This window comes from Prunus persica, chromosome G7 (assembly GCF_000346465.2).
Source record: "Prunus persica cultivar Lovell chromosome G7, Prunus_persica_NCBIv2, whole genome shotgun sequence".
Classification (NCBI taxonomy): domain Eukaryota; kingdom Viridiplantae; phylum Streptophyta; class Magnoliopsida; order Rosales; family Rosaceae; genus Prunus; species Prunus persica.
The window spans coordinates 5,768,880-5,793,509 of NC_034015.1; the positions used below are offsets into that span (position 1 = coordinate 5,768,880).

Here is a 24,630-nt window from a genome sequence, read left to right on the forward strand (position 1 = left end):
AATGCCCATTTGTACCACACCTATGACATGCTTCTTCAATCACCCTGTTAGCTGAAGGTTGGGAGCCATTTTCATTGTCTTGTTTGTTCCACTTCTGGTAGTTATGAGATGCTTCAGTATTTCTTGGACCCAAGCGGTGGCTATTACTATTTTGGTCTTGACCATTACGGGTACCCCTACTACGACCATGTCCTCGACGACGATTGCTACGTGATGAGGTAGCATATGCCTCATGAGATGGTGCCAAGGTAGCATTCACTTCATGGAGTGGTGCTGATCTAGTTGGACGAGACTGATGGTTCTACATTAGAAGCTCATTATTCTGTTCAGCTCAAAGTAGACAAGATATGAGGTTTGAATACTTGTGGAAACCTTGCTCTCGATATTGTTGTTGAAAAAACCACATTGGAGGCATGAAATTGGTGAAAGTTTTCTCCAATAGGTCTGCATCAATTATATTCTCTCCACAAAGTTGTAACTTGGAGCTAATTCAAAACAGAGCATAATTATAGTTAGCCATTGATTTGAAATCTTGTAGACGCAAGTGCATCCAGTCATGGCGAGCCTTAGGAAGAATAATTGTCCTCCGATCGACATATCTTTCCTTGAGATTTCCCCAAAGGGCCAATGGATCCTTGACCGTAAGGTATTCACACTTCAATCCTTCATGGATGTGGCATCTGAGAAAATCATGGCTTTCACTCGATCCACAGAGGATGCCTCATTGCCTTCCTTAATGGTTTCCCCTAGGTTCATAGCCTCAAGATGAACCTCAGCATCATTGATCCATGAAAAGTAGTTCTTTCCAGAGATGTCAAGTGCAACAAATTCGAGCTTTGCCAAGTTCGACATTTTCTATATAAAAGAAAATGGAATGTGTTAGAGCGAAAGAAAAATTGTTGATATAGTAAACATAAATATAATCACCAAAACTTCTGGTTTGGGATGTTTAGACATTAGAATTGAGGAACTTCATGCCTTCAATTATTTTGAATCACAGAAAATTGGGTTCTGATTCGATAAAAGAACTTCAGGTCCATATCTATTATGAGGATCGAGGAACTTCAGGCCCTAATCTCTTGTTAATTAAAAATAAAAATAAAAAAACTCATCATAACATATTGTCTTTACATTTTTTAAGAAATTAAAAACTTCAAACGAGAAAAGAAAGAAAAAATAATAATAAAAAATTTGCATACTACTCGTGTTTTAATTAGCTACAACATGCATGCAAACAAGTTTTCAAGTAATAGTGGTCATATAACAACAACAACAACAAACTACATGTTCATGCATTCATTGGAGGACCCATAAGTATACAGACTTTAATTTAGGTGATACACTCGGCAATTTAAATCATGTCAAAAACATGATTTCAAAAAAAAAATTCAGCCGTCATCGAGTTTTGTAGATAAAAGAAAAAATAAAAATATATATATGGATGGACGTAAGCTATAGAGAAGAACATTACCAAGAGCTTTCGTGCTGATCTAAGAAGCACGGATACGATAGTTAAGGTACGTATCCCGTGTCGGATACGTGAGGGGATACTATACGCAATAGATATGTACGGATATGCAATGGATATGTATCCGAGTCAAGGGATACGGTCAATGAACATTACAGATATGCGTATTCGATTTTAAGGATACATTTTAAGAGAGAATTAAAATTCGAGACAAATTGGAAGTCTTCAAGGATACGAATTGGATTTTTCCACCTGTTTTGGGAATCAAATCTTCTTCTTCTTTTTCGGAATCAAATCTCCCTCTTCTTCTATATAAATAACAACGTCCAGCACAGCACCACTATAGTCAGATATGCTTTCTTCTTCTTGAATCTTCTGGTGTGGTGGTGGCGTGGTGTTCTTGAATTTTCTCCTTATTTCTCTTCTCTTATCTCTGGCTTTTGTTTATTGACGGTTTCAACTTTCAATAAACTTTCAACTTATTAAAAGCAAGTCTTTATTAAAAAGCAATTCATTATTAAAAGCAATTTGTTATTAAAGTTTTCAAAGTTCAAACCCACGTACTTTTGTTTAGAAAAAAGAAAAAACTTTTGTTTAGTTAAGACAATTTAATAATATTATAATTTATTTTTATTGAATATGTTGAATTTTCTTTATGTTCAGGAACATGAGTCATCCGGATAATGTTAATAGTACTGAGAATACTGAAATCAAGATAGATGATCATGCTTCATTATGGAAGTATGTTAAAAGGCTTGACAAGTTAGAAAAAAGAGGAGGAAATACTATGTTTGAATGCAATTATTGTCATAATACTTACAAAGGCTCCTACTCTAGAGTCAAGTTTCATTTGTTGAAAATGTCGGGCAATGGGATTGCACCTTGCAAAAAGGTTACTGATGAAGTTTTTGCATAAATAAAAAAACTTGTGAGAGAATGTAAACACCGGTTGAAAAGTGCAGCTCCAAGACAAGTGTCTTTGCCTAATACTGGTTCTTTACTTTGTTCTTCTGTGTCTAATGTTGAGCAAAAGAAGAAAAAGGAATGAATGGGCCCCTTGATAGAGCTTTTCAGAAAAAGGCTAGAGAACAATGTGATGCTGAAGTTGCAAGGATGTTTTATACAGGTGGATTGTCCTTCCACCTTGCAAGGAATCCACATTATCGAAACTCCTATCTTCGTGCTTCTACGCTTCTAGGATATGTTCCACCAGGTTACAATGCACTAAGAACTACTCTTTTGCAACAAGAGAAGAGGCACATTGAGCGGTATTTACAACCAATCAAGAGTGCATGGAGCACTAAAGGTATAAGTGTGTGTAGTGATGGGTGGACAGATTCACAAAGAAGACCACTTATTAACATTATGGCAACTTGTGGGAGCCTGCCTATGTTCTTGAAGGGAATTAATTGTGATGGAGAGTACAAGGACAAACATTGTATTGCCAATTTTCTTATCGACTCCATTAAGAAAATTGGTTATCAAAATGTGGTTCAAGTAATCACTAACAATGCGCCAGTTTGTAGAGCTGCTAGATTACTTGTTGAGGCTAGATATCCCAATATCTTTTGGACACCATGTGTGGTTCACACTCTTAATCTTGCTTTGAAGAGCATATGTTTACCAAAACAAAATGACGATTGGTATGATAAATGTAGTTGGATTTCAGAGATTGCTGCTGATGTTGGGTTCATAAAAATTTTTATTGTGAACCATAATATGAGATTGACTATGTATAAGGACCACTGCAAATTGAAGCTGCTCTCCATTGCTGAAACAAGGTTTGCGTCTACACTTGTGATGATTAGAAGATTTAAGGAAGTAAAGGAAGGTCTAGAACAAATGGTGATTAGTCCAAACTGGTCTTTATATAAAGAGGATGATGTTGGCAAGGCAAGAGCAGTGAAGGAAAAGATATTGGATGAATACTTTTTGGATGAGATTGATTATATACTTTCCTTTATAGCTTCTATATATAAGATGATTAGGATGGCTGACTCTGATAAACCTTCTCTTTATTCGGTTTATGAGTGGTGGGATACCATGATAGAGAAGGTGAAGGCAACTATCTATAGGAAAGAACACAAGCAACTGCATGAACAAAGCGACTTTTTTGATGTGGTGTATCACATTATAGTGGAGCGATGGACTAAGAGTAGCACACCACTCCATTGTTTGGCACATTCTTTAAATCCTAAGTAAGTATTATGTGCTTATTTCCTTTTAAAGTATTTATCTTACTTTTCATACTGTGATAATTTTATAAAATAATATCACACTTTACTTTTAGGTTTTATAGCCCAGAATGGCTGCAAGAGGATCCTAGTCGTGTTGCTCCACACCAAGATACCGAGATTACAAGGGAAAGAAAAAAGTGTCTTGAGAAATACTTTTCAGATGACTGGGCTAGAAGAGATATCAATGTGGAGTATGCCTCTTTTTCAATGTGCTTAGATGACTTTGGAGCTATTGATGCTATGAATGATAGGTTTCACATGGAACCAATGCTGTGGTGGATTGTTCATGGATCTTCAACACCAAATCTTCAATCCATAGCTTTGAAGCTACTTGGACAACCTTGTTCCTCCTCGTGTTTTGAAAGAAATTGGAGTACTTATAGTTTCATTCACTCTTTAAGAAGAAACAAGTTAACACCCAAAGAGCTCAAGACATGGTATTTGTGCATAATAATCTTCGTCTTTTATCAAGGAAAAGCCCAAGCTACAAAGAAGGTGTTACTCAAATGTGGGATATTGGAAGAGATGGATTTGATAACTTGGGTGAAGAAGGTGTTGGGATGCTTGAAATTGCTAACCTTTCTCTAGATGAACCATCATTGGAGGTTGCTTTATTTACTGGAGAGGACATTACAAATATTGTAGTTGATTGAAACTTTTGTTTTTTTATTTTCATTTTTGTAGAGTTTAAATTTGAATTTGGTTGATGAATATGAATTTTTATGTTAAACAAAATATGTTTTAAATTATATATATTGTTATTATTATATTTTAATATAAATTTTTAATTGCCGTATCCATGACGTATCGTATCCTAGTTTTTGGAGATTTGTTGTATCCCCATATCGTGTAGTGTCGTATCGTCGTATCCGTATTCGTGTCCGTGCTTCTTAGGTACCGATAAAGTGTTGTGAAACTAGGGAATTTGTAGGGAGAAATCAGAGGAAGAAAGAGACAATATAATTTGCTCAAATCGACTTGTATTCCATTCATATTTGGTTCCACTATTTATAGGGGTAGAGAGGCCTAAATCATTTACCACCCATAATTGGTAGGTTACAAATATATAATGATGGGTATTATGATAGGTTAAGAGCAACTCCACCCATTTGCCCTTAGCCATGGCAAGGGGAGAGCTAGGGCAGCCACTATTCACATGAATAGTAGTTGCCCTTGCAAATAGTATTTTGTGTTTCCACCCATTGCCATGGCTAAGGGCAATTACTATTTATTTTTTTATTTTTTTACAAATTTTTTTACCTCAATAATTAATTTGGATAATATTTTCGGATAAAATTTCCGAGTTCCTACGTGTCAATTGGATAAAATTTCCGAATAAGATTTTTGGGTTCAAATTTCGGATGAATTTCAAAATTCAAAATTCAGATAAATTTGGGTTCAAATTTCAGATAAGATTTTCATCCAATCAAATCAAGCCACGTGGCATGTCTATCTTGCCAAAATTTTCTATAAAACCAGAGGCTCAGCTCATACCTCTTACACCACATCTTTCTATATTTGCATTTCTCAGAGTTTAGAATTCATACTCCATTCATTCTCAATGGAAGATTTTAAGAGATGCTTGGAGAGGCAAGAACGAGAAACAAATGAGAGAAACCGTAGAGCAGATGAAATCAATGAGTTGCAGAGACAAGTTGATGAACAAGTTGTCATAGCAGTGGCTTTGCAAGATGAAGAGAACCAAGGTCGCCACCGTGGTTCAAAAGTCGGCCGCCGCCGGAATATGGACAGACATAGGCATTCTCGAGGTAAGAATCTTTTGGAAGATTATTTTATCCCAACTTCTTTGTACTCTGATGTTGATTTTCGAAGGCGATTTAGAATGCAACCCCATTTGTTCAATAAAGTCATGCATGATATTTGCAATTATGATGCATACTTTGTTCAAAAGTGTGATGCTGCTGGGATTTTGGGGCTTCTTCCGGAGCAAAAGCTTACAGCTGTTATACGAATGTTGGCGTATGGAGCATCTGCAGATCAGGTGGATGAGATTGCTCGGATGGGGAAGTCCACTACATTGGAGGCTTTGGTAAGATTTTGTCAAGCAGTTGAAACTCTGTACACTAGAGACTACCTGCATAGACCTACTCCCAGGGACCTCCAACGGCTTCTACAAAAAGTCGAAGCTCGAGGATTTCCAGGAATGACTGGTAGCATCGATTGCATGCACTGGCAATGGAAGAATTGCCCAACTCCCTTGCAAGGTGATTACGAAAATAGAAAAGGCCAAAAAAGTATCATCCTTAAAGCCGTTGCTGGCTTCGACACATGAGTTTGGCATGCCTTCTTTGGAGTCGCCGGATCCCAAAATGACCTCAACGTGCTGGGTCAATCTCCAGTCTTCAACGATGTATTGAGAGGCCAAGGCCCCAATATCACCTATCAAGTCAACAATACAGTGTACCAAACGGGGTATTATCTAGCTAACATTATCTACCCGAGGTGGACCACTTTTGTCAAATCCATTCCGAATCCCCGATCCCAGAAGTAAAAATTATTTGCTACCTATCAAGAAGGATACAAGAAAGATGTCAAAATGTATTTTGGCATCCTTCAAGCTCGGTGGTTGATTATTCGAGGTGCGGCCCGTATGTTTAATGAGGAGATCCTCAGAAGCATTATGATGACTTGCATCATCCTCCATAATATGATTGTGGAGGATGAGTACGATTATGATGCCTTAGAGGTCTATGAACCGGATCCAATGAACACGGGCTTGACACGGATTTATGAAAGGCCCATGGGGCCAAGTGGAGAACCGTTTGAGCTGGAACCGTTGGTAAGGGATGGTCTTTTCATGACCCGGATGATAGATCGATATACAGAGATGCAATCTTCGTATATTCATGAAATGCGTCAAGTTGACTTGATGGAGCATCTATGGGCGGTGAAAGGCAATGAAGATGAATGATGGAGCATAGATGCTTTGGTTATATTTTATTTAGTTATGGTTAGGTTGTGTTGTTTTTTTATTTATTATGGTTTGGTTGTGGTTTGTTATTATTATTGTGCCTTGTTTGTAGTTTTTTTTATTTTAATTTTGTGTTGTTTTATGTATGGAATATGTTGAATAAAAAGGTATTTTATTGAATGCTTTGTTTATTAAATAAAGAAATCCAATACAAGTCATTAAGAATTACTACTACTAAAATAAAATACATGAATTACAACAACTTTAATAGAAAACATGAAAAATACAAATACATAAAAGGTATGCCAACTAATTTAATGGTTTCCATCATTTAACCAATCCATGTTGCTAGGCCCATCATCCCGAAAAAGTCTTCTTCTCATAACATCCCTTCGTTCTAGCTTCCAAAATTGTTTTGTTTCAGAGGACATATGGCTTGTATCCATCGCCATGGTTTCCCGATCCGTCTTGTCCATATCTTTTTTGTGCAAATACTCCCTTTCTCGTGCCTACTCAGCTTGAATTGCCAACTCTTTATCTTGGCGTTTCTGCTCCATTTCAATTCTTATGCCGTTCTGCCTTGCAATTTCCTCCAAAAACTTTGAATTATTATTGCTTGAATTACCCTCTTTCTTTGCCTTCGCAGCCTTTCGGCCAATGGGCCTCGGCTCCTTTTCGATGAGTGAGTCTTGACTCAAAGGGGAATCGAGAGGTGAATCCGATGTCATTGAATCACGGAGTGGCGTCTCGTTTAACACAACGGCGGGACCTGTCGGAATAATTATGAAGCGTTTGCAATATTTCACCACCTCCCAACATTCATGATGGTTGAAACTTTTTTTGCCACCCCCGGTTGCACCAAACCACATCTGTGCTTGAATCATCTATTTAACAAAAAAATGGAAATGCAAGAAATATTTAAAATATATTGGATATGCAAGTAACCAAAAAAAAATTGAAAATGCAATTAACCTTACAAATAAATTAGAAGTGCAAGAAAAATTAAGAAACAATTGGAAATCAAGAAATATTAACAACATATTGAAAATGCAAGAAATATTAACAACATATTGAAAATGCAAAATATTGAAAATACAAGAAATATTAACAAAATATTTAAAATGCCAGAAATATTAACAAAATATATATATTAGGAGGTTAAACTTAATAAAACAAAAATTATAAAATACTTACCTCGTTAGTACGATTTTCCCCGCTTTTATAGTTGTCTATCGCTTTTGCCAAGGCATCTCTCCATTTTCCCAACTCTTTATTGAGAAATTTTCACCTACTAGATAATGTCATCTCCGTACGAGTCGACCCCGGAATTTTTTCACAAAATTCGGCATGAATTGTTTTTCACATATGAAAAAATTTCATCTCATTGCCGAACACGGGACAATGACAAATTTTGAGCCAAGCCTCACACAAGGAAACATCTTTCATGGTGCTCCAAGCCCCTCCAGTTTCGATAGAAGAAGCCATAAAAATAAGAAATAAAAATACAAGGTGAAAGATAGGAAAATGTTGAGTAAAGAGTGAATAATAGTAGAAGTATAATAAAATGTATGAGGATTGGTGTTGAAAGTGCAGGGTATTGATAGGTATTTATAGAAAGAAAAAAAAAATCATAATTTTTTAGAATTTTTTTTAAAAATTCAATTTTTTTCATAATTTTATTACCCAAAAAATGCCAGCCGTTGGATTGGATTCGGAGAAGCAGATCGGAGCACTGGGGGCGTGACACGTGGCTTCTGCCCGTTGGAGCTGTCGCGCTGACGTCACAACATGCGGGCTTCACCTCGCGCTGAACTGGCCTTCGGGCCAGCCCGACTTGGTGGGACCCAATCCCAGCCCGGGCTTGGGCTCACCGCTGGAACGAGTTTTCTTCTTTTTTTCCCCCCCAGCCTTAGGCTCAGCTCATTGCTGGAGTTGCTCTAATAGTAGCTATTATTGTCGGCACCCATAACGTATGGATTTATAACAATAATTGAGTTTTTTGTTCAATTCTTTAATTATACATGGTACAAGTACAAGAGTATCTGGCCACATGTTAAGTCAAGAGGTTGGATGATAAGTCTCACAATGGATAAGATAATTTTATCCATGAAGTTTTCATCCCAAATTTCATTGCTATATATAGGGACTTGTTCAAGATATTAAGATAAATTAATTTTTGGTTGTTTTGTTTAATTATTTCTATTTGTGTTTTGTTTATCAATTTGTCTTTTTTTTGTGATATATATAGAAAAGATTGTATACCGAAAAGAACATTACATGGTAAGAACTAGCATGTTAATGGCAGCCTCGTTAAAACCTACCCAGAGAAAACAAAACCTCGGGATAAGAAAGAGTACCACCCATGCTATTGACTAAATAGAAGAGTCAAACAACTTATATGAAACAAATAGACCTAAACCCCAACCACAAAACCCTTAAAACAACATACCATCACTACGTATGACAAGAGCCAACCCAAATTCCATTTTGGAACCCGAGCTGAACCCTGCCCACGTCCAACACTTGGCGGGTGCCAGGCACAAATGACCTAATTGCCCTCCGATACAAAAATTCAAAAAAATATCAAGCTCGACTCCTACTGAAAATTTGGTAGAGTCTTCTCTGTAATTTGATCATTTTTCAAATTTTACACATGTCAAACAAGCATATATATACAATCCAACTGCCAACATGCGTGTATATATATATATATATATTAATTAAGGTTTGGGTTGTTACAACTTAGGTACTGTCAAAGAAGTCCTCCTATGGTCTAGAGAATGCATCATAGTTCTTCATACAAAGTCAAAAACATACTATGGGTATCATAATAGTGTATGAATATTTTATAAATATTCTGTGTGGCCCACATGAAGTGACCTATGTGGTAAATAAAATTTTTAATTGGTTTAATAAATATTGTTCAGAATAATTATATTGCTCAAATAAAGAAAAGTAGTTCCCTATTTTATTACTTTGGTGGGTGGTAATTGATTATGGACTTCACTAGGAAACAAGTCTGCTCTCTACCTATAATAGTGCACAACCCATCTTATGTGTACACTGATGAAAATATGTATTAGGGTTTTCTACTGTGCAAAAAGGCTAGAGAGAGAAATTCCTCTGCACTGGCGGTTCGCCTACGAATCGCCCAAGACAAATATCTTGATATGGTAGAAGACTAATCATTTTAGATATGTATGTAATTTAAGTCTAATTGAATTTCCACTTAATGCTATTGTGAAAATCATAAAGTTTAAGATCTTGGGCCATGGATTGGGTCTTATGATTTTATCCAATATTAAGTTTACATGTGGTATTAGAGAATGGTTCTGAACTTTCATGATTTTCCCGTATTTTTTGGTTAGTTAAGATTTAATCACTTGATATATGTACTTATGTCATATTCTGATATGAACACGTAAGCATCTGCTCACCGATTTTGTCATTACATGAAAGTATGTGAGATAGATATATGGTAGCAATTATTATATGTATCGGTTTTGATCAGTAAAGAATATGTCTATTATTCTTTTCGAACCCATTAATAGGCGTGGTCTGAATAAATATGTACATATATTATGTATATTGTTTTCATGAATGTAAATGTTATACGCTATAATGCACACATCACGAATATCAATAAATTGATTTAGATGGATGGGTTATTGGTTTGAAGTGCAGTATGTTGATACTCTTTTTCGGAGAGGGTCAACTTAGAGAGATGTGGTGAGTCTTCAGCAGGGGAGATGGCTAGGACCTTCGATAAGAGGAGAGCTTACAGAAGACAAAGTGGGAGAAGCAGTCATTAAGCTTCGAATACCGGTGTTGTGCCGGCCGAAGGATCTCCGATGCTTAAGTCAGCTATATGTGGTAACACTACAAGAAAAATATACTATGACAACACGTTATTAACAACGTGCGTAAGTTAGCGTTGTGGAATTAGACTTTCCACAACGTGCAGAAGGTGCATGTTGTGTTATACAACTTTCAACAACGTGCATTTAGTGCTCGTTGTGGAAATGGAATTTTGGGGAAGTTCTAACAACGCACCTGTGCGTGTTGTTGTATATGGAGTTCAACAACATGCAACGCATATTGTCAAAACTATATCAGTTTACTACAGTAAAAAAATTCCTGAAAAAACTAGCCGAATTTTTTTGTGGGAAAAACTCCCGCACTGTTCCACTAAATATTTCAGTCTCCCTCTCAAATGTTTTATCGTCTCCTCTCTTTCTTTAGTCTTTCTCTTTATCTTCTAAACTCTCATTTCTTCTCTCTCCATCTCTTGCGCTGGCCTTCTATGTCGCTCCTCTCTCACAATCTGGTTTTTTGTTTGTCGTTGGCTCTCTCTCTCTCCCAGCCTCTTCCTCCATTCCCGAGTAGATTATCCAACACTCTCAGCCTCTTTATGACAGGTAAAAGCTTTGCTTCTCTTCCTCTCTCTTTTTAACTATGTATGATTTAGATTATTCAAATCAAGCTTAATGGTATTTCAATCTAGGATTATGGTCTAGGGGTTTTGACAAATCGATTTCAATGTTCCTAATATGCTTTAGGGTTAAACTATTTGGGTAGTGAATTGTAAGTCAGAACAAATCGATTTCAAAACTCGTCATCTCTATGGAACCGTCTCTAGGAACAAATCTCCAAGTACTCCTTCGATACTCTCCTCTACAGAGTACTTCTTTTTCTTCTTATTCTTTTAATTTGCAATATTTGTTGTTTTCCCTTCATTTTCTCTTAATTCTTTTTAATTATTTCGAATTTGCTTTTCATTTCCATATACTGTATCGGTTTCTTGAATGCAGAATTTGGTGATTTGGCATCTATTGATAGTTGGCCTATGTAGGCTTGTGTTTGGTTTGTTTAGAACCTACCAGAGTCCGCTAGGGACCTCCTGCCCAAGTTTTTGAAGCACAATACCCTCTCCAGCTTTGTTAGGCAATTGAACACCTATGTATGTATCTCTCTCTCTCTCTCTCTCTCTCTCTCTCTCTCTCTCTCTCTCTGTGTCTTTGCTCCTCATGGTTTATGCTTTTATTGGTGATTGAATTTTTACCAACAATTGATGGAAACATAGATTGATTTTATTTGTGGAGTACGTTTATAGTTTACCCAAATCTAAATCATTTAGGAGTATGAGGCTACTGAGAAAAACCTAAATTTTTTGGCTAAGAAAGGAAAAGGAAGAAAGGTGGCAATTTTGAGATAGTAGTTTTGTTGAGTATGGCTTGGAGCAGAGTCAAGTCTTTAACCATCTCGACTTGGTCTTTCAGTTCTTACATGTCTTCTTTTTTTCTTATTTCTTTTTTTAAAATTCATTCCTTTATATGTGTTTTTTATCTGAACCTCAATTCAATTTGCAGGAAATTCAAGAGAGGAAATTCATAAGAGAAAAAGAATCATTTTGCTGGATATACTGATTCATGTAAGAATTTGTTTGTCTCAATTGTCAACTAATTCACACACAGATGGCTGCCCTGCTTGCTATTGATCTTGAGGTATGTATGGATTGCTTGTTCTATGTATGTTTTATAAAGCTAGAACAACCTTCTTAGATCCCAAAATTTGCATAGAATCTGTAATCTCATATAAACTATGCTCTAACATTTTTTCTGAGGTTACAATAGTGGTGCATGTGCTTGTATCGTTTTCTTTTTATCCTAATTTTATAAGTACTACTGATTGGGGTAATGGTATATCCTCATATTTTGGGAAGTCAGTTATATATTAGTAAATGCTTCTCTGTTCAAAGCCTTGCATTCTTGTCTTTTAACACTTGTAAAATTGAATCTAGAAGGTGGAGACCAGAATGAGGATCGTTGCTTCTAGTGAAGGGAAAAGCAAGTCCTTCGTTCGCACATTCATTTAAGTGTCATCGTTCTTATTTATCATATTTTAAACTTTTACATGTTTTTTTCTTTCTCTTTTTGGTGGATTTTCTGGCATTTTGTGTTTGGTTCTATGTGATATTAGAAAAAGTGCATGATTTAACAGACATAAAAGATTACTTTAACGATGCGAAATCAAGTTTGTAATGAAGATAGTGTGAATTACAAAACACGAGATAATTGAAGAGCTCAATGTGAATGTTTATCATCCACAACTATTGGATCAAATCCTAACAAACTAACTACTAGCAATTATATATATATGTTCTCAATGTGGGTTGGATAGATGGGTTCCATTAGCAGCTTCATCCCGAATTGTAAGTATTATTCATATTTTCTTATACTATTTATTGAAACTTACGTGTGCATTTTTTTTTCTTTCTCAATGCACATAGTTTATGTTTAGAAAATCATTATCTCTGTTTTTTATTGTCCAAACCTTTTCAGAAGATATTTAAGAGGGTGAAAAAAGCTTGGAAGCATGGTAAGGATCAGCTTGGTAGATTATGTGATGAAGAGTTTGTTGATATTGGTACAAGTGAAAGAACTATAAAGGAGAAGCTTAAGTGTACCTTATTTAGTGATTATGAAGGTATACATTTATATATGTAGAACTTGACTTGTAGGATAATCATGTATATCAATTTGGTTTAGGTTTATTCTTGTAATTAGGCATGTAGTTAGAAGTCCTAGAATACTTCAATCTTCTAGATTTTATTTTATTTTATTGTACTTTTGATATTGTATGCTTTTGAATATTAATAAGTAATTGATACGGTTTTTTGTTGATGGAAAGTCAACAAAAAATGAAACGGATTATGTATTTTTCATGCAATAAGGTGATTATAGCGATTGGAAATAATTATAACATAATAATATTTAATATCACAACGTGCAAAGGCTGTTGTTAAAAAGTTAACAACAACGTGCATATGAACGTTGTCAATTAGGTATTCAACAACACGCTGAACAAGTTGTTGTCAGCCTCTTCCACAACATGCGTGCATTGCATTTACTGGTGTTGACAACGAGCACTAATATCAACAACAACATGCGAAGCGTGTTGTTGAAAGCTGTGAACTTTTTAACGACATCGGCTTCAACAACGTGCACCGCATGTTGTTAATACCCTTCAACAACGCACAATGTGTGTTGTTGAATGACTTTTTTCTTGTAGTGTAACTTTGGCAGAGTAACGGTAAAGGTGAGAAAGTAGTTCCTTTTTTACTTGGGTACTGTTCCCTATTTATAGGAAAGTGAAAGAGAGAGGTTCGCACAAAGTTTCGATGTGGGACTTTGTGCAAGTAGCTGTAGTGGTGACACGTGTCTTGGAGATTAGGTTCGGCAGTTGGGAGCTTCGGCAGTCGAGAGCTTTGGCAAGTGCCTAGTACCTCGGAAGAGTGTCTTCCTTCTGTAAGGGGAGAAGGCGTGTCTGCCTTGGTACTGGTCGTTTTGAGGCTGGATATGCTCAGTTGATTATGGTGTAAACACAGTATATATTATTAATTATATATGCATCTATATGAAAAGTATAGCACGAACTTTTAGATTGTATAATCCCATATGGATGCTATTTTTGAAACTATACGCACAAGCATGATTTTAGTATTCTATAGATAGTAATTGAATGTTGTCATATATTACCATGATAAAGCACTATCGAAGCACATACATTATGATCATAATAGTTCATATGTATGCTAGGAAGCCTAGAATCATCCAGTTGGTGCCTAATGACAGGACCCGCCTCCATAGAAAATTCCTAAGGCTATTCTAGTACTTTCCAAAGGACGGGACGATCTCAAAAGACCCATGATCAAGGATTTGGTCAAACTTTCCATTTTTGGTCAACGGGGCCTGCAGGGCCCACGACCTCAGATTTCAAATCCAAAAGTTCTTAGAGGTCCAACAAGGTCTACTGAACACATCCTGAAAGTTTGGTCTCGATAGAGGGTCGAATTTAAACCAATCGCACGATCGGACAGTGATCGCTTCGCCTAACCCTAGACTCAAAGATTCGCAGTATCAGGGACGACATATTTGAAGTTGGAACTGATCCAATGCTCCGAACCTTTCGAACCCTGATATTGCCTATTAAGCGTAATATCTATTCGACTGTCATAAGATAATCAAATTCGAATAGGAGCATACCGTCGCATTTGGGATGACAAAGAGAACATTTTATAACACAATGGGCCGCCACACAGCTGCCCACACGCCTTGCCTGCCGCCGTCAGCACTTGGGTGTCTTGAGAAATTTCTCGAAACACCCAACAATACCTATATCAACACGTTTAGGCTAACAATGGGAGCATTTTTGGCTCTTGGACCACGTCCAAAGACTAGTCGGAACTAGCCAAATCGAAGTCGAAACCGTCAACTAAAATGGGTATATTGAATGATCTGTAAAACCTCAAAATTGATCCAAGATACTAGCATAGACAGCTAGAGCACGTGGAGGAGATGAAGATTCATTCATTGATTGACGAAAACAGCTGCTGGAATTGCTGGAAACGGCGTCAGAAATCTGCCGAATTTTTCAATCGATACCATTGACTATCTTGGTGGTTTCGAGCTACAAAAAGTACTAGGTTGTGTAGAGGAGAGGGAGACAAAAATTTTGGGACCAATTTCATTTGATTTGGTCACCGGGCGGCTACAAAATCGCCACCTGAAACGATGGTGTAGCACAATGGACTGAGAGAGTGTCGTGTGTAGAGAGAGAGAGAGAGAGAGAGAGAGAGAGAGAGAGAGCTGGAGTATTTAAAAATCTAACTTTAGAAAAATTACGGTTATGCCACTGCACTTCCATTGACTACAACTTCTTCGTTAAAACTTCAATTTGGGCCCACTACGTGTCTACAAGTTCGTGAGAGCGGGCTCTACGCATTGGTGCCACTCATTTTTCCAAAATTCTTCTGGATTAAAAAGTGACCAAAGTACCCCTACTCCCAAGGACAAAATTGTAATTTCACAAAAGAATTAAATTGGATTAAATCGATTAAATTGGGTCAAGGATGTTACACCTAATGTTTCCCTTTTATGCAATACTAATTTTGGAAAACTTGCATAATATTTGCACCGAATTAATAATTGCGATTATATTCAACGAAATTTGTAATTGGATGATCGATTTTGTATGACTGCTTATGAACTTATGCTACAGAGATCTTGGTGTTTACATGTACAGTGAATTAAAGTTATTTAAAATAAATAAATATAAGCATATTGTATTTCATTGTCACTGTACTTTGTCTTATGAGGCGAGGCAATCTAAAGGTCTATTGCCCACTGATGTGTTAAAGAGGTCATATATTTATCGGTTAATCTAATGATTGATTAACCATTAAAGTCTATCAATTAATCTTATGTAATCGATTAATTATTATAGTTGTTAATTTAATTTGACATTCATATTATGAATAGTTTGTCAGTCACCAAAGTGGCCAAGCTAGAACGTTCCTTGAATATCAAATTAAATGATAATTAATCAATTACTTGTGATTTAAGGATGCATATAAATGAAGTTGAACCTTATAATGTTTCCAAGGTTTCAACGTCATGAGTATATTTACTTTCATCATTCATAAGATATAAGGATCACCCAAAGGTGGATCCGCTATTCATATGATTGGTGATATGTCTTATTTAGATTTGTTTTTGGATATCCAAAGATAACAAAGCTTTTCTAACTAGGAATATACATTTACCTATAATGTAAAATATATGCATCACAATTGTTAATTATTGCTACGCTCATAATTTATCCCAAATGAGAGTTATGATGATATGTTTATTGATGTTCAGACTATATAGGTCTTATTTATGTTTGTACATATTGGTAACTCAAAGCATTAGTATTGTGAGCATATTATGAATTATGTTGCAATGTCACTTTCAGGTTTGCTTCATTTGCATGCTTGATCTACTATTGATTTAATTTATCATTTTGTTGTGAACAAGTCCAGTATCAGCAAAGTGTTCTCGATTTTGATCAAGCACTTCAAAATGAGAAACTCATTGATATTACGTTACATCATTGAGGTTTAAAAGACTTTCCATAAACCCTAGGAAAGATCAAAAGGATTGAGGCATATGTTTATGCGAATAACTAGACATAGCAATACAAATTGGGCTGTGCTCTATTAATCTCAAAAATGCTAAAGAGTTCTTGAGAATTGTTAACAAGTCCATTACATGGACAGTAATTGACAGGACCCGACCCAATTTCTGCTTTGGAATCCGAGTCGAATCCTGTGCGTGTCCGACACCTGGCGAATGTCGGGCACAAATGACCTTTTTACCCTTCTCGTTTCAACTTCTTTTAAAATTTCCCTTAGACTTCTGCCGAAAATTCGGCAGAGTCTCCCCTGTAATTTGACCAATCCCAAAATCTTCCACCTGTCAAACAAGCGCAAATATCACACCAACTGCCAAACTAACTCAAACAACAGATCTCAAGTCCAGTTTTTCATGTTCAACTAGATATCAGAGCATTTCTACACATTTACATAATTTTAAGAAATTTACAATGAAATCCTACACTTTGGTGGTGGGGCGAAAGCTGGGAAGATGGCCCGAGTGGTTTCCTTCGTACTTCTATGGCCTAGGGGCGAAAAACAAGGTTAAAATTGTGAGTGGACAAAAATAAGGTTCTTAAAAATAATTTAGAACATAATAACCCCCGTTTTGAAATACTAGGGATAGAAATCGATAATTTAGCTATATTTCAATATAAAGTACTCAATAAACATGAATAAATATACTGATGAATATATTCGCATAACTGAACAAATATATAAAGATAGAAATGCATGAATATCACAGAACTGGTATAAAACAACTGAAAGTCGTAACTGTATAAAAGAGCTTAAAATCCTTTGAAACTACCACCTAATTGTACCCCTGTCATATCCGTCAATTCCCCTGGCAGGTCTCGGGCGTCACGCAGGCTACCCGAGCCGCAAACTGGCAAAATCAGGGGACTATGATCAGCCTAATCCGTCGGCAGGTCTCGATGACACCAAGTCGACTCGAGCCGCTCTGGCAGGATGCAGGGGACCGTAGTCAGCCTGATCCGCAATCCTAGCAGGTCTCGGGGATACAGAGTCAGCCGAGCCGCAATCCTGGCAGGTCTCGGGACACCAAGTCTGCCGAGCCGCAAATCCTGGCACTCACGGTCCGAGCGTCCCCGAAACTCGTGAGGCAAAGTCAAGTGCACTGACGTAACTGAAATCAGACTGGATGTCCGTAGACATCGGTCCGACTGTGGGTAATCACCAAAGATAATGGGTACACGGTGGTTCTAAAATAACTATCTCTGATAAATTCTGATAATCCACTGTATTCTGGTAAATCTGAGCTAAATTACTATTTCTGTATCAAGAACCTCAAATCTGTTTGCTCGGCTAAATTTTATAAAAATAAAGATATTTCACAATAAAATTCATGTTATAACACTTATTCAAAATCAAATAGAAAATATAATCATAAAACCGTTTAAGAAAGAAAAGTCCACTCACTGTTGGTCCGAGCTAGCTGGACCCTTCAAAGGTCCCTCCTGTGGGTCAACTGGACCTCTGGTGCCTGATTAACCATGAATAGGAAATTAATAAACTGCTGAATAAAAAGAATTTAAATTAAACACCCTGCCCCCGGCTCCTAGAAATACGTGCACTCATTTCAAGTTACTCCTATGCCCACATTAGCTTTTCAGACACTTAGAACGACTTTAAGAGACCCGAAGCCTCACTAAGCGATAAACCACCAGACAGGCCGATCCGGGACCCCGCGGGTCCACGGTCTCTGATGGCCAATCTGGGCTTCTCTGAAGTTTCCTAACAGAGAAGGAACCATGTTCCGCGAATTTGGTCCGAAACGGACGGTCGGATTGGCCAAAATCGCGTTATCGCTTAAAATCCAAACCCTAGCCCCAGGGTTCGCGATTTCGGAGTATCCGGGATTTCGATTCGCAATCCGTCGAATCCTACACGATCCTGGAATCACGTAGACCGACATATACAAAATTCATCGCGATCCAACGATTGGACGACACTGCACCCAAGGATCGCGCGATATGGAAAATCCGTTCGGGGCTCAAACGGACTCCGAATCGAGATCCGCGAAATGCTACGCGCTCGTGACTACACGAGGATCACAAAACTGCACAGAATTACGTCACCACCCTCGCTCACGCAACCCAGCACGATCGGGCAGATTTGGGTGTCCTAAGCCATTTCGGGTGGCCGAAAAATCTCGGAACCAAGACTCCAAACTCCTATCCTAGGTAAAACACCCCATTTGGAGTCACTTTTGTTCTTGGACATACCCCAAAAAGTGACCAGAAAGGCCGATCACGGCGGCCGAAGTTTCCGCCGATTTTCAAGTCGAAAATCGAACACTCTAGAGCTAAACTAAATCGAGACCCATATATCCATCAGCTAGAACACGAAAAATAGCTGAGAAACCATACCTTACTCGATCGATTTGGTGGAGCATTGAAGGAGAACGAAGAGCTCAAAGTTCAAACTGGAAATCCGGCAAAAATGGCAGATTCCGGCGAGCTCCGGCCACGACAACGGCGGCGATGGGTCAGGAAATGACGGAGGTCGAGTGGTTGTTCGTTTGGTACCAACGGCGGAGATCGGCTCCAAGTGTGGCGGCCGTGGCGACGATGAAAGCGAGCGGAGGTCGGGGCTGGGTCGAAACGGGAGGGGAGAGAGAGAGGAGAGAGAAATGAGGAGAGAGAAGAAGGAGAGGGATAAAAATCTGACTTTCTGACCAAATTACTATTTTGCCCTTCGCGGTATTTTGATCGTATTTTCTTTGTTACAACTCCGATTCGGGTCTATTCCGTGTCTACGGACTCGTTTCGCCGTGTTCTACGCAACGGCACAAGCGGAATTGCCAAATTATTTCTTGATTAAAAAGTCAAATTTTCCCCCATTAAAATATGCGAGGGCAAAATCGTCTTTTGGGTGGAATAAAGAAATCCTAATTTTTAGATATTTTGGTTTGGGTTATTACAATAATGGTTGACTTGCCATCATGAAATTTGATGGTATACGAAGTATGAATGAGTGCATTATTGAGTAGACTAATTTAGCGGCAAAATGAAGTCCTTTGGATGAAGAAGATAAATCAATTTCACTTATGAAGAAGGCAAACCAATTTACACAATACAATTCAAAAAGAAAGATAAGTCTTCCGCTTTTATGTGTTTCGAATCAATTTTTAGATGAATTTTCTTATGATGCTTGATGGATTAAGTTATATGCTAAAATTCATGTTTCTAATAGTTCAATGCAAAGTTGCTTTGGATTCCACATTTTGGAATTATATATTCACTTTAATGGCCATCATTTTGATTTATTGAAAGCATATTATGTTCTTATCGTTTCAAACCTAGTTGAAATTTTGTTTGGAATTTGGCAATAATGTTTGATCCTTTAAAGTTTGGTGATGATTGTTTTAGTCTTAAAGAATGCCTATTTGTTAATTGTGGTATTCTATTAATGATTTACTGAATTAAAGGATTATGACATTTTCTTTAAATATTTTTGATACTTTGCATGATTAATTTAAAAGTAACTGCTATTTGACAAATTAAAATTTAATGTTCTTATGGCATAAATGACTAGTAATGTGTTCAGAGAAAGAACTAAGGGATCAGTAAAGAATGAGGTTCTTCTGAACCTATAGTTTATTGATCTCTTATTCATGTGTACGTGGATTGTATTAAGGAAAATAATTTAAATACACCAAGAAAGATGTCATAAGAAATTTATAGCTAATTGAAATTATTTATAAAACATGTGTTCACTTTATAATGCTCTATCTTTTGGTTAGGGGTATGTGAAGTAATTTATCGTTACCTATACCATTATGGATACATGTTCTTACTACAACTATTATGCTAATTGGGTTCCTATTAAGGAAGTTTAAAATAAGAAATTATTTGAACGGCGGAAAGTAAGAAAATCCAGTTTGAGGCACCATTATGTTTTGGCTTGCTTACACTACAAGAAAACAAAGTATTTACGGAGCACTATTTAGGCGTGCATGTGTTGCGTGCCGTAAAAAGTTAGTTTTTATGCCGTAAATGAATCTTTGCCTTTGTTTATTATGGCGTGGTTTAGGTGCGCGCCGTAAAAAGGTTGTGCTTCATGCCGTAAACTATATTACCATTAATGGCATACTTTGTTTGCACACCGTGAAATCCATTCCCCCCCCCCCCCCTGTTTTTTGGTGGCGTGCCGCTCTTTCTTTTCACCAAATTTAAGTTTGGTGTGTGATATTCCTTCCAAACCTTCATACTCCCTCTCTCTCTCTCTCTCTCTCTCTCTCTCTCTCTCTCTCTCTCTCTCTCTCTCTCTCTCTCTCTCTCTCTCTCTCACCCTAAATCCCACAGCAACCATCCCTCTGCTCTTGACTTTCTTTTCATTTTAATTTCGTCTCTTAACTCTATTGATTCTAAGAAAAATTAGGTTTTAGACATAATTAACTTTATTAATTAGTTTGTAAGATATTGGATATTTTGGTTTTAGTTTTAATACCTAGGAAAAAATTACTATTTTGGATTAGCCCAAAGAGAGGCCCAGATTCGTTGGCCCATTTGTAAACCTATACAGTAAATGACGCTTTTGCCCCTGAATGTTTAAACAAGGCGCGACTTCTCTGTTTCTTTTTCGTTCTCGTTCGTTTGGCAGCAGCTTCGTGTTCTTCTCTGTTTCGTCTTCGAGCTCAGTTGTTTGGCAGCAGATTTCGTTCGTTTGGCAGGCAAATTTCGTTCGACGACGAGCAGCAACGACGACGAGCAGCAACGACGACGAGCAGAAACCACCACCAACAACGACAACCACTGACGACTATCGAAGCGATTTTCACTCTCTTGGGAAAAAAACAGTAAGAAAATGACCCTCTAACACAGATTTGTCTTCGATTTTAGGGATTACACATTTTTGCTGTTGTTCTTTATGCAATGCAGTTTTTGGAAAAATGGATGAATCGTTGGATTCAAAACTACTCTTTGTTTAGGTTTTGCTTCGTTTATAGGGATTAACCATTCAAAATCGTTGGATTCAAAATTTCTGGTTGTTTGTACTAAATTTTGAACCAGAAACTGCAATGCAGTTTCTGGTTCCATAATTCAATTTCAGAGTGCTTTTTGCTAGGGTTTATGGGAATATTATAACTGCTCATGAAGTCAAACTTGTTTTGATATTCAGTACTGTCTTTGCATTTTGATTTCTGGTTGTTTGTAGCAAATTTTGAACCAGAAACTGCAATGCAGTTTCTGGTTCCATAATTCAATTTCAGAGTGCTTTTTGCTAGGGTTTATGGGAATGTTATAACTGCTCATGAAGTCAAACGTGTTTTGATATTCTGTTTTTGTTTGTTGTTTTGTTTGCATTTTCAAGGCTAATGGAGGTGTGTGTCATTGCCAAGTGCACATATAAGTCGGAAACCATCATGTTTTCAGTTTCATCAGAGTCATCCATGGTTGATATTTTGAAGACTTTGTGTCTGAGGTTTAGGGGTTTGCAGTTGGGTTGTTTCACATTACGGTATTCGGTGCCCAGTTATCCGAGTTGTTTTCTAGAAACGGATAGCGATTTGGACTTGATGAGGACATTTTTGTTGATATCAAATGAGAAGACTTTTGATATTTTAGTGAAGGATTTATGCGGGAGCAGTGCATATAGTGGTGATTTTTGTGTAAATAAGGAGTTGATAGCATGTGAAAAGGGCGAGTCGTCGTGTTCTAGTACTGTCGAAGACAGAAACGAGTTTTTGGGCAGGTCGAAGAGAGCAAGTGCTAAGCCTTTGTTGTCGAATGAGTGGGAGACATACATACATCATGTGGGGCAGAAGTTTGACGGTGGTGCAGAGGAGTTCCGGTTGAAATTGTGCAAGTACGCTCTTGAAGTAGGATTTAATTTTGAATATGCCGGCAATGACAAGAAGCGGGTGGTTGCTGTTTGTTCGAATAAGAAATTGGAGGGTTGCAGCTGGCGTGTTTATGCTTCTCGTTGTGAAGCTACTGGCAGTTTTGTAATTCGGACGTTAAATAATGTTCATACATGTGCGGGTCGGATACGGGAATCAAAGAGTAAGATGATGAGGTCTCGTGTGGTGTCCTCCCTCATTGTGGACAGAATTCGTGCAAAACCAGAGCTGAAGCCAGTTGAGATTATACACGAGTTCAAAGATTATTATGGTATAGACATTTCATACTACCACGCATGGTTTGGCAAAGAGTTAGCTAAATTGGACGTTCACGGTGATGAGTCGAAGTCCTTCAACGAGTTAGTGTGGTATGTGGACGCCGTAAAGGAAACTAACACTGGTTCTCTCTGCACTCTTGATTGTGAAGCTGGAATTAATCGCTTTCGACGGTTTTTTGTGTCTTTTGGCGGTTGCATTGCTGGATTTCAATATTGCATACCCTTGTTGTTCATTGATGCTACGTTTTTGAAGAGCAAGTACAAGGGGCAGCTTCTGTGTGCTTCGGGAAAGAATGGAAATCAAGGTATGGTTACTGTAATGTATTGCAGATTTTCATTTGTTGCAATTTTTAGCAGAAACTGCATTGCAGTTTCCCTTTTTTGAGCAGATTTGTTTTCATAAACTGCACTGCAGTTTCCCTTTTTTGCTTATACTTGTGCTTTTGGTTTTGTTTTGCAGGGTTTTATCCTCTAGCTTTTGGAGTTGTTGATTCTGAGACAGAGGAGAATTGGACTTGGTTTCTTCAACATTTGGCTTCTATATTGCTACCGATGGGGAGAGTGGTGACCTTTTTCTCGGACCGCAATCAAGGTTTGTTAAATGCAATGGGGTTTGTGTTTTCCGGATGGCCTCATTCTTACTGTTATTATCACCTCAAACAGAATTTGATATCAAAGTACCCGAAGTCAGGTTATGGGAAACTGCTCCAAGACCGTGTTATCAATTTATTTAGTAGATGCGCATATGCTGTTACGGAGGAAGAGTTTAAGGTAGCAATGGAGGAGTTGGTGATTGTTGGGAGTTCGAAAGTGAAGACATTTATATCTGATTTGTCTAGAGATCACTATGCCAACGCATTTTTCAAAGGAATGCGTTATGGGGAGATGGCAAACAGTTTAGCGGAGTCCTTTAATAATTGGGTTGGTGTGTTTCGAGATTTGCCGGTGCTACCTTTGATAGAAGGGATTCGACAGAAATTGATGGTATTGAATTCTCAACGAAGAATTGAAGCGGAGAAGTGGACAACAGTTTTGTGTCCGGAGATGGAGACTAGACTCTGTGAAAATGCGGAGGCCGGTAGGACTTGGGCAGTTCGTCGTTCTAATAGCACTGTTTTTGAAGTATTTGCTGATTATTCTGTGATGGTTGATCTCGAGCAAAGGACTTGTTCTTGCCGTCTTTGGCAAATTGACGGTTTTCCTTGCACACATGCGGTGGCTGCAATCCTAGCAAAGAGAGATTCAGTTTATGATTACGTGGAGTGTTACTACAAAACCGACTTCTTTCGAAAAGCCTATGAGAGTCCTATTTTTCCTATTCCAGATATTGGGAAAGGATTGGGCAGCAATGGTTCTGCCGCTGGAGTTGTGCTTCCGCCAATTACAAAGAGGCCAGCCGGAAGACCACCAACAAAGAGGATCAAAGTTTTTGGTGAATTTAAAAGGCCATTGAAATGCAGTCGATGCAGTGTTGCTGGGCACAATAGGAAGACTTGCAAGGCTATTATATGAACACTCCTTCTCATTTGACAATTTTTTATTTTAGATATGGTTTAGCGAATATATAGTCAGTTTCTGCGTTGCACTTTTTGCAAAAACTGTATTGCAGTTTTAGTTGCTTGTAATTGGCTACACCGCGTCTAATTGGATATTGTGATTCTTTTTTGAAGTTAATGAAAATTATACAATTGTTTAATGAGTGAATATTCGTTTTCGACTGCCATTCAATGCTTGTTTTCAGATTTTGAGCAGATTTTGTTGCAGATTATGAGCAGAAACTACATTTCAATGCTGACCTACTTAAATGTGTTTTGAACAAAGTTTTAGTACTTTGATTATGGCTTTGGCTTTTGGGTTCTTTTCACATTTTTGG

The 24,630-nt window shown here is 37.5% G+C and overlaps 2 protein-coding genes and 2 long non-coding RNA genes across 5 annotated transcripts; 3 read left to right on the forward strand and 1 right to left on the reverse strand.

Moving 5' to 3' along the window:
* On the forward strand, positions 2,513-4,358 carry LOC109950332. Its single transcript, XM_020568894.1, has 3 exons — positions 2,513-3,666; positions 3,759-3,956; positions 4,178-4,358. Exons 1-3 carry the CDS (start codon positions 2,513-2,515, stop codon positions 4,356-4,358), a joined length of 1,533 nt encoding a protein of 510 aa, XP_020424483.1.
* Positions 10,584-13,483, forward strand: LOC109950271. Of its 2 annotated transcripts, XR_002272590.1 has the most exons (5): positions 10,584-11,055; positions 11,197-11,318; positions 11,449-11,597; positions 12,007-12,141; positions 12,979-13,483. It is a non-coding gene; the product is annotated as an uncharacterized LOC109950271 (long non-coding RNA). The 2 variants fall into 2 exon arrangements; XR_002272589.1 differs by lacking the exon at positions 11,197-11,318 and having other exon boundaries at positions 10,594-11,055.
* On the reverse strand, positions 17,026-19,350 carry LOC109950130. Its single transcript, XR_002272420.1, has 3 exons — positions 19,004-19,350; positions 18,054-18,117; positions 17,026-17,137 (listed from the first exon to the last, which is right to left on the reverse strand). It is a non-coding gene; the product is annotated as an uncharacterized LOC109950130 (long non-coding RNA).
* On the forward strand, positions 21,955-24,390 carry LOC109950333. The gene is made up of 2 exons (XM_020568895.1): positions 21,955-23,062; positions 23,218-24,390. The coding sequence occupies exons 1-2, from the start codon at positions 21,955-21,957 to the stop codon at positions 24,267-24,269; spliced, it is 2,160 nt and encodes a 719-aa protein (XP_020424484.1). The 3' UTR covers positions 24,270-24,390.

Bases quoted from the DNA above. Each gene is read 5' to 3' on its own strand.
- LOC109950332 (XM_020568894.1), top strand. From the start codon at position 2,513: ATGAATGGGCCCCTTGATAGAGCTTTTCAGAAAAAGGCTAGAGAACAA. The intron at 3,667-3,758 runs GTAAGTATTATG...CTTTACTTTTAG, and splicing joins GCACATTCTTTAAATCCTAA to GTTTTATAGCCCAGAATGGC. The intron at 3,957-4,177 runs GTTTCACATGGA...TCTTTTATCAAG, and splicing joins ATTGATGCTATGAATGATAG to GAAAAGCCCAAGCTACAAAG.
- LOC109950333 (XM_020568895.1), top strand. From the start codon at position 21,955: ATGGAGGTGTGTGTCATTGCCAAGTGCACATATAAGTCGGAAACCATC. The intron at 23,063-23,217 runs GTATGGTTACTG...TTTGTTTTGCAG, and splicing joins GGGAAAGAATGGAAATCAAG to GGTTTTATCCTCTAGCTTTT.